At 41.6% G+C, this 10416-nt stretch overlaps 1 protein-coding gene across 1 annotated transcript in view; it reads right to left on the bottom strand.

Moving 5' to 3' along the window:
• Nucleotides 1-10416, bottom strand: part of LOC146618548 (polypeptide N-acetylgalactosaminyltransferase 17-like) — a 28635-nt gene continuing 18219 nt past the window's right edge. The window contains 7 exon segments of the mRNA XM_085370088.1: nt 1-135; nt 1140-1301; nt 4800-4895; nt 5240-5377; nt 5547-5732; nt 9477-9594; nt 10094-10291. Coding sequence (XP_085226214.1) covers nt 1-135; nt 1140-1301; nt 4800-4895; nt 5240-5377; nt 5547-5732; nt 9477-9594; nt 10094-10291 — 1033 coding nt within the window.

Below are 10416 nucleotides of genomic sequence, written 5' to 3'. Positions count from 1 at the left end.
TCACTGCTTCATAGTGTTCTTGATGGTCCACCTCTGCCCCGAGCAGGGCTGCAGGACCAGCAGGTGGCCGGAGTAAACATTAGCCGGCACCACCTCCAGACAGCGTCCAGTAGCCCGATTTATGATCGATTCGTTCTGCAAGGCAGAAGGAGATACAATACTTTGGTTTTAACAGATTTCACAGATGGTCTGTGAACAATGCGTGATGGTGACAGAACAGTATGTAACCAGACCGGGCCTTATGTGAACTGTTGCAACCTCTTTCTTAAACAAATGGCACTAACTTTTTACCTTACATCTATATAAAATAAGTAAGGTCTCCCTATTTCCCTAAGACTTCTACGTCTGCAGGACTCTTCACTGCTTGTCCTGCTGTGTGACAAAGAATCGATGTGGCAGAAGGTCTGCAGCATCACTGTTCAAGCTCTCCTCTTCCCGTGCTACAGGCTGTAACTCTTTAGTTTTTAAAGGTTACCCAAACAGAACTAAAAGACCAACAGAAAATTGACTTACAAAAGGTTTTTCACATTAAAAGAAAAAGAGAATCAATGCCAAAGTAAAAGGTATATTGAGTCGCTTGTTACCCTTTAAGCAGTCTGGGTTTAGTTGTCTTAAGAGGACCCCTTATTTTCTAGCATAAATATAATTTTACAACAGTTATTGTTCATATTAATCATAGCCAAAGTCTCAATTTATGTGCAAATAATCCCCGTTAACCAGACTGCTTTGATTTCAGTAATAGCAGAGATGATATCCTAATATAGTCATCACAAACAGACAGATCTATCTGTGAAGTCCTACTGGCCCCGGTGTTAAAACCTTCTGTTTGTGAGGGTTTTAACACAAAGAAAGGTGGCTTCAACGGAGGTATTCGGAATATAAAGGCGGTTCTGTCAGATAAAGCATGAACTACGGGGCTGCAGCAATGCTGAGTATGAGAGAAATGAAGATTCATGCAAAGCTACTCTCATATTAGAGTCCAAGAGAAAAAAGAATGGACCCAGACATGAGCTCAATAGGTCCCTTTTAAAATCTGACATATAGATACTTTTCCTCTCAACTCTATGCCAGTAAATTTTAGTTTCTCTTATAAACACTCAGTTATATCATTGAAAAAGAGATTTCTTTACACTTCTGACCTGAGAGAAATGCCATGTCTTCTGTTTCACGTTGGTCACCTTTTCACAATTGAGGAGCTGAGGAAAGTTGCTCATCTGATCGTACACCACACAACGAGTGTCCTCACCAGTGCTGCCTAGGGGTCCCAGAAACAGCTGACCTTCTTTAGTGTAGCGTCCTAACTAAGAGGAAAACAGATACGTCACACATACAGTAAACGGAAAGTTACTGAACTGGCTGAGTGAATACTCTTCTCTTTATTAGCTAACGATGAAATAAGTATGTGATGATGTACAAGTTGAAGGTAACCTGGCAGGAATTTTCCTTGATTATGCAAGCTGTTGGGTTTTTTTTTTGCTGCTTTGAACAAGAGGATGGTGTTGTTCCCAATACTGCTGAGAGGCAAAACATGTCTTTGTTCTTCACTGAGTGCTAAACACAAAGATTTTCCTGTACATCACTGCTAATCACAGTGTTGTTTCAGCAGAGTTCTAACCCACATATAGCCCTAACATTTTATATACACCAAATTCTGCAGTTTTCTCAACTTGACAGAAAGAAAAAGCAGAAGTGAGTCAGATTCTTCCCGCTCTGTTTTCTAACCTTTGTGTCTTTCACTTCAGCTTTTTCGTTCAGATTAATAGTAATTTCCACTTTAGCAGTGCAGATAAAACAGTTCCTTTGGTTGCATCTAGCTCTGAGGCTTTGAGTGTGCTGACGATAAAGACTGATTGGGAAATTGTTTATATCGCATTCTGTTCCTAACAAAGCATGAATAGTGGTTGCAATGCCTTGCAAAAGATATAAAGATAAAGCTTTCCATCAACCACCCAGTCAGCCCAGTTTGGGTCTTTTTGCAGAGTAACTGCATCCTGTTTGCAGTACATCATACAAAAGTTAGGTGATTTAACAGCGTTTGGACTCAAAATCTTAAAAAATCCCACTTGTGGTCCCTAGATGTCACTGCTTCTTCTTAAGAACAGAGTATTTATTAAAATGTTTTTCTAGTATCTTTGACCACTACAAGTTACATTCATCTTTTCACAGATATTCATATCGCACTTTATTTTATGCACTTATGTGCTTTATCTGTTTTGCATACACACCTACAGCCAGTCACCATTTAACCTAACGTGCATGTCATCGGACTGTGGGAGGAAGCCGGACTACCTGGAGAGAACCCACGCTAAGACACCATGGGGTCGCTTTTATCTCCGTGGAAGTGCAAGTGTGAAAAACTGGTGGTCTAATAAAAACTGAAGACTTTTTGTTCCATCAAAAGGATAACTTTAAAAAATGCAACTGAAGCATGTCTTGTGAAGAAAGTGTGATGCGGCTGTTCGATTTGTATTGTTGATTGTCATTTATGCTTAGAAATATTTACTTATATATGCTTAGAGTTTTGTAATTAATTGTAGATTGGTAGAGGTTTTGATCCTTGATAGTCTGCAAACTGTGTGTGTATTAGACAGCACTTTGGGAGCATGAGAGGTCATACCGTGTTTTATTGTTTTATGGTAGGATTAACGTAGTTGCGTCTGTTCTAGTCTAGTCTTTGTTTAGATGAACTGCAGGACTTCCTCACCGTGTTATCTAGGATGAACCATCTAGGGTGAGGGGGAGGCTACCCTCTTCCTGACCAAGGATGTTTGACCCTTTGATCAGCAGTACACACACACACACACACACACACACACACACACACACACACACACACACACACACACACACACACACACACACACGCACGCAGTAAGGATGGGCGGACATGTCTCAGCCTCCACCACTCTCAGCACTGGAGCCCCCCAGGGGTGTGTTCTGAGCCCCCTGCTGTACTCTTTGTACACATATGACTGTGTGGCCACTACCAGCTCCACCACCATCATCAAGTTTGCTGACGACACCGTCGTGGTGGGCCTGATCTCTGATAACAACGAGACGGCCTACCTGAAGGAGATTAGGAATCTGGAGAACTGGTGCCAGAGGAACAACCTCCTTCTAAACGTCAGTAAGACAAAGGAGCTGATAGTGGACTTCAGCACTAAGCAGGAGAGGAACTACCAGACCCCCGTCATCAACGAGTGCCCAGTGGAGAGAGTGGACAGCTTCAAATACCTCGGAGTTCACATCACGCAGGACCTGTCATGGTCCTGTCACATCAACACCGTGGTGAAAAAGGCCCGTCAGCGTCTCTACCACCTCAGACGCTTGAGAGACTTCCAACTGCCCTCCAAAGTGCTCAGGAACTTTTACTCGTGCACCATAGAGAGCATCCTGGCGGGAAACATCTTAACCTGGTTCGGGAACAGCACCATGCAGGACAGACGAGCTCTACAGAGGGTTGTGCGGTCAGCTGAGCGCACCATCCGCTCCGAGCTCCCTGACCTGCACTCAATCTACAGCAGGCGGTGCTGGACCAAGGCCAGGAAGATCGTGAAGGACCTCAGCCATCCCAACAACAGACTGTTCTCTCTGTTGAGGTCAGGAAAGCGATTCCGCTCCCTGAAGACCAACACAGAGAGACTGAGGAGGAGCTTCTTCCCGCAGGCGATACGGTCTCTCAATCACACCACCACACAGTACTGACCCACACATACAGTTCTTACACACACACTGGACTTTCTGGACTTTGTTTTTGCACAACACTGGTCACTATATTCTTCATTTCCGGTTAATACTTGTACAGCTGCTGTTATTGTGTATATATTTATTTATATTTAGATTTCTTCATACATTCTTATATAGTTCTATACTGTGTATTGGTGTATTTTGTTGTACAGTTATTTTATTTTCAACTTTAATTTATATATTTTATCTTATTCTTCCCAGTTAAATTTACCCTTCATTCTAATTTGTGTTGTACAGTTATTTCATTTTTAACCTTAATTTATATTTTATTCCTTCCTAGTTAAATTTACCCCTTTTTAATTTTTCATATTTATTTCCTACCTTATTCATAGCCTTTCCTTTTTTGTTTTCTTTAGGTCACGAGCAGTTGTCCAAGCATTTCACTACATATCGTACTGTGTATGACTGTGTATGTGACAAATAAAATTTGAATTTGAATTTATTACTCTTTGTGTGTATGTAGACGTCATATGTTAACGAACTTATGCATATTCATGTAACCTCAATAAAAGGACAGTGGTACGGGAGGACGGACGAGAGCAACTGGGGCCAAGCGAAGGAACGGCGATTGTCCGGTTCTCTCCCGTGCACGAGTAACATGAAGCTTGCCTACTTCGTGTCTTGCTTTGCAGTGTAATTATATTGCCTTTAACGTTCCAGCGGATGGGTTCAAGCTACAAACCTATCAGCGGCACTCATTTTTCCAGAATTGAATTGAAATTTTAGCTCCTTTAGCATTTTACCACTGAAGCCTTGACTTTCTGCCTAAAGCACCTGTTTACCACTGTGAGCTAAAAAGAGAGGCCCTTAGGGCTGAAGGGATGAAGAGCTGACACTGGCTGACTCAGGGCTTCAACACAAAAAGTGCAAGACACAATTTTATTCTGACAGCAGAACTCGCTCCTTGGAGGATTTCAGCTGAGCCTGTGATTGAGACACAGCTGCAAATCACATCACCGGAGAAGCTCACTGTATGTTTTCATGAGAAAGCAAAGCAACTGGAAAAAGATGGAGTATACTCTTTAGTATGGTGGTGAGGAAGAGTGTTGTACCTGAGGACCCCACCCATGGCATGGGTGCAGGGTGGCTGTGTGGTTCTCCTTCACACCCTGATCCATACACAGGTGGCTTGCTTTAGAATTGCGGACCTTAAATACACAAAAAAAAAGAGTCAGACTTAATTCATAAAATATGAATATTCCCCAAAATAATTACCGATTAAAAATGTATAAAGGCTAAAAACAAGGATGTGTCAGTGTGGATCAGACAAAGTTCTAAATCTCATTTATTTTCTATTAACAGCTGAGAAGATGTGGATGTACATGCTGTCTGAGTCCCTGCTTTCTTGTTATATTTTGGTCTGTGGAGGAGATACAAGTTTCTTAGGACTTTGTGTAAGTATCATTTATTTAATTTCAGTGGTTTAATTTGTACATCAGATCTTACATCTACAAACTTACTTTTTCCTGTGTCTTTGTCCTTCATGGCTCACCTCACCGTAGAACAGCGTATCGTTGTACCTCCTCATCTCTGGGTAAACGTTGTCTAGGTACCAGTGAAAGCTCTTACATTGCAGACTCTTCCTCAGTGCAACCCTCTGTGATATGTCTCCGTAATCAATACCGTGGTTCTGCAAGAGCAAAGGAAGTTATTATGCCTAAAGTCTCTACATAAATTGTGGAACCAAAAGAAAAACTGTTTGGCTCTGAACATGGACATCTGATAGTCACAAACAGACAAGCATGACTGACAGCATCCTCTCTAAGAGAGGTCTTGGTGCAGAAAAATGCCGTTCTCACCTCCATGGGGATGTTCCAGGCCAGGTAGACATTGGACTTGTACTCATCCATCCAGACCTCTGCCACACGCAGGGCATTAAGGCGTGTGTGGAAAGCTATGTTACTGTGGTAAGGTTTCTTCATTCGTGCAATATGAGCCACTCTGGAGCAAGGCAGCACCTCCATACTGCCTCCACACAGCCACACCTGTGGGTAGTAGGAGTATGAATTAAAGCTCACAATAATATACTGCTGGCTGCTGGGCAGCAGGAAATATAAATAGGCAGATGCACAGTCGCCGCGATGTCCTGATTTATAAAGTCAATTACAGCTAACAGCTGGAGCATAGAGCACCTGGAAGGACGTGTTTTCTTTGTGCTGGAACTAATGAAAGCTAAATCTGTACATTTAGAAGTCCTTCTCGGTTTTTCTTCTTGTTTTCTGTTATATAAAAAATATCTAATTGTTGCTTTTATTCATTTTTTTCTAGCCAACCTTAAGGGGCATCAAGAGGAGCTGAGGTTTTCGGCACTTCAGCACTGGGTTAACTTTTAAGCTCCAACTGTGAGTATACATACATAAATGCATGTTTTTTTACTTATATTGTTTGCTGTGACAACGTATCATCCAGAGCACTCTCCCAGTCAGCGAATACACCATGATGATTCCAGGCATGTCATTAAAGATCAACAAGAAGAGACGGTCAGAAGCACAAGTCATGCTTGAAGATGTGGCCAAAACATCTTCTACAGTTCACCATGCTATTTCCCAGCTTTGATGTAGGACAGCGGGCCAGAACAATAAGACATGAATGCTAGCATAGCCCCAAGAGCTACACAACAACAGAATAAAAAAAGAAGCATAAAAGCAAGCAGTTTACACAATCATAAAAGCATAAGACAACAAGTGAGTTTTGAGTTGGGACTTAAAGAGAGAGATGGAAGAGATATTTCTTAAATCAGGAGGTAGGGAATTCCAGAGTCGTGGAGCAGAGCAGCTGAAAGCCCTGCTCCCCATGGTGGCAAGACGGGGGGAAGGGACGGAGAGAGAAAGGGAAGAAGAAGATCTAAGACATCGAGATGGGGCAGTGATCTGAACCAGATCAGAGAGATATGGAGGAGAGAGATGATGAATAGCCTTAAATGTGTACAAGAGTATTTCTTCTTCCTGACCAAGATTCGTTCCTTTTGTTGCTTCTCATTAACAGAGGTCAAAGAAAGTATAATGATAAAGTGGAGAACTACTGGACATCATTCATTTTTGGTGCTAAAGGTTTAAGAATTAACTGCAGCAGAAGAGCTTCACCTGCTTGTGAAGTGGTTTAGAAAAGAAACCTCAGAGCATGAAGGTTGAATCAATTATCTCCTCATACAAACCACCCAGCAGCTGAGCTGAAAATGATATCAGAATGGCTAGAACAATGTTATGGTGCATCTAGAGCTACTGAAACAGCTCTTAATGCAAAACTTTAAAAAAGAGCTTTTTGACCTAGCAGACTTGCTATTGAAGAAATAGGAAGCTGAACAAGATAACTTCCTCCCAGGATCCTCTCTGGAAACAGCCAGTGGTACTCATCCCTTTTTCCAAAAGCTTCTACACAACCTCAGGAAAAATGGACATGCCCAAATAAGGGCATCATGTAGCTACAATCTCTAAGTTGATCAGTGGTGGAATCCAATGACCTAGCTGTAATCCTTACTTCATTCACAATGATAGCCATCAAAATCAGCAGGTCAAGACTGAGGTATCCTCTGCAGGTTTGGAGAACAAATGTGCAAAGCCAGCAACTGACCAATTAGGAACTATCCCAGCCACAGAAAAACACAGCCCTTAAACAAACACAGAGGCTTCAGAGGAAAACCCCTTGAAGAACAGATGAGAACAGGACATGGTGCTGTGAATTCATTCATGCAGGACTGTGAGTGAGATCAAACCACTGGACCCTGAATTGACCTCTCACTGTTAGGTAGAATTGTTGTGCACATCCACAAGCTTCAAAAGGAGATTAACTGCTCTCATAATGAATAATTTACCCAGAAAGTGGATCTCGGCAGGGTACTCACAGAAGAACTGAGCATCAAAATGGAAAAGAAAGAAGATTTAAGACACGTTAGGCATGGTTGTTGTTGACAGAAGGACTGGTCTGAGTATTTTGGAAACTCCTGATCTACTAGGATATTTCTGTATTACCATCTCTAGGGTTATCCCAAGGGATGGTCCAAAAAAGAGGAAATATCCAATGAGAGACAGTTCTCTGGGTGAAAATATCTTGTTGATACCAGACCCGACCAGAGACTGCTTTGAGCTGACAAGAAGGCAACAGTAAAACAGATAACTTCTTCTTAAAAACCACTTTTGCATTACTTTGAACCGTGAACCTTGAAGAATTTGGGCTAGAGCAGCAGAGGACCATATCAGGTGCTACTCTTGTGAGCTAACAGGAAAGTCTCCACAGTCAGGGGATCTCAATCAGATAGATCACGAGATTCCCATCGTGAATGCACAGCTGACAAATCTGCATCAACTGCATGAGGCCATCATGCCACGATCAATCTTTGAGGAATGTTTCCAGTACTTTGTTGAATCTATGCCATGAAGAATTAAAACAGCTCTGAAGGCAAAAGAGTGTCCAACCTAATACTGACAAGGTGTATCTAATAAAGTATCTGCTGAGTGTGTCCAACCCACGAGCCTTCTGCTGTGAACATAATGAAGACATGGATATCCAAGCTATCTGAACCCACGTCAAAGTGATGTGAGCGTAACAGAAACTTCAAACTGACAGGTCGCCAAACAATTGCACAGATGCAACCTATTTCACTCCTGACAAACATTCCTACTGGATAAAAAGTAGGTCCGTCAGTCTTTCTTCACACTGGGAACAATATGAAACATGTTCCATCCACAGATAAGGAGCACTACAAACAGAAAATGGGCACATAGGTTTTAAAGATAACCTATGTGTTTCTGTTACCCAAGGACACGGGTGCTAACCAACAGAGGGTATGCCAAAAAAAAACATTTTACTGCTCTCTGCCACACTCTAAGATAAATAAGCAGTACTATGATTTCATGTAAAAGATGTTGGACAACAACCATGCAAAATTGCCCCATAGAGGTGCTGATATCTACCGCTTAACATTCATTATCCCAAGAATCCTGTTAAAACCCAAACAGTCATTGATTCAAGTGCTTGTTATGAAAGAGTTTCTCTGAATGAGGGCCTTCTCCCTGGACACATCCAAACAATCCTCTTGTAAGGGTTGTAGTGAAATGTAGAAATGTTGTTGTCGCAGGGCAACTCTGGATATGTGTCCCACTGCTTTGTAGTAAAAGAGGAACAGAAAGAAATGTGGTTCTTGAGATGTGACATTGTGGGCTAGATTCATGTCTTTGCTAATACTTCATCTCCAGCAGTTGTAATATATTTATAGGTGCGTTGAAGCTGAATTTTAGCTGTTTTATTGCATCTGTACACGTTTACTTATCTAGACTTAATTTTGGGGGGAATCTTGATATTTTTGATGACAAGATATAAGAACTTTCCATTTCAGATTCAAGTTATGACCAAGTCAACTCAAAGACAAGGCAACCGTTTTTGTCTTTCTAAAAATATTTGATTGTTTAGCTTGCTGGATAAAAGCCAACACACTCGGGTTGTGAAAATGTTTGACGTTATTTTTTCAGGAAAAATCTAATAACCTTGCAGAAAAACAAAAGACTCTCCAATCTCTCAAAATGTACAGAAACAAACTCCAACCTTCCTGCTCTGCTCTACGTGACCTATTTATCTCCATTGCCCTGCTGTGAGCTGCTCACACAGGACTGGTCCTCCAGGACTCTTAATGGGGCCTCATCAGTGGTGCCACGCTACGGTGGCCACTGCTCCACTTAAAACCTACAGGGGTAAAGAGGGAGCAGGAACAAGAGGAAACTGGGTGACACACAAACCCTGATGCCTAGTTCGATGTTCTCCCCTCCGTAGACGTCCATGCCTGAGTCGAGTAGACCGAGTTCTCCAAAGTAGTCCCGATTGGCCACAAAGGAGCATCCAATCATGGCAGGCGTCCTGCAGCCAGGAAAACACACTATCATGTGACACTGAGCGTTTGCAAACACCAGAATGTGTTTTTTTGTGGCTTTATCTGATGTTTATTTTGGAGTACTTTTCTACAACCCAAATCTCCACTATGCAAAGTTTCACACTTTATATTTCAGCCTATTATGTGGAGGGTAAATCTAAACATTTTTGTGCATACTCATGCAATTTATTCTTATTTTTAATTAAAGAATGGAAGGAAATCCAATTTAACACAAATATATGGGTGATAATCAGATAATTAAAATCCTATTTTCACCACTCTCTAATTTAGGCTGTAATTTTTTTATTGCTTTAATGAAGTCTGGTTTCCCATCAGGAGCTTTTTTTCTTGTTTTCCCCTAATCTTCCCCAAAACTAAAAAAAGAACTTGGTGGCAGTTTTATTGAAAATCTTAAAGAAGTGGAAAAAAATACATCTCAGAAGTGTGAGATCTGTGTTCACGTTTAAATGGGAGAAGCTGGCATACCTTATTGGTGCAGACATGTCTCCCTCCTCCCACCACTCTTTGGGTGGATTAATGTACATGCACCACAGTTCCCAGTTGTAGCCATGGCCAGAGTTCTCATAGCGCTCCACCTCAAAGGTATCGTGCTTGATGTTGTCGATTGACGGCAAGATAATCCTCTTGTGGTTTTCTTTTATTCTAGCTAGAACTGGTTCTGACCTGAAAAAAGTGCAAACACACACACACTCACACATTTAGTTGACTTTACTTTGTGCAGAAACAAAGTTTATAACATCTTTTAAGAGCACCACTTTTTTCATCCACTTCAGTCAAATAGAAAGTTC

The sequence above is a fragment of the Diplotaxodon limnothrissa genome, linkage group LG14 (genome assembly GCF_057381915.1).
Source record: "Diplotaxodon limnothrissa isolate DT_005_m linkage group LG14, D_limnothrissa_male_GT1.1, whole genome shotgun sequence".
Lineage (NCBI taxonomy): Eukaryota > Metazoa > Chordata > Actinopteri > Cichliformes > Cichlidae > Diplotaxodon > Diplotaxodon limnothrissa.
This window is presented reverse-complemented; position numbering and strand designations above follow the sequence as displayed.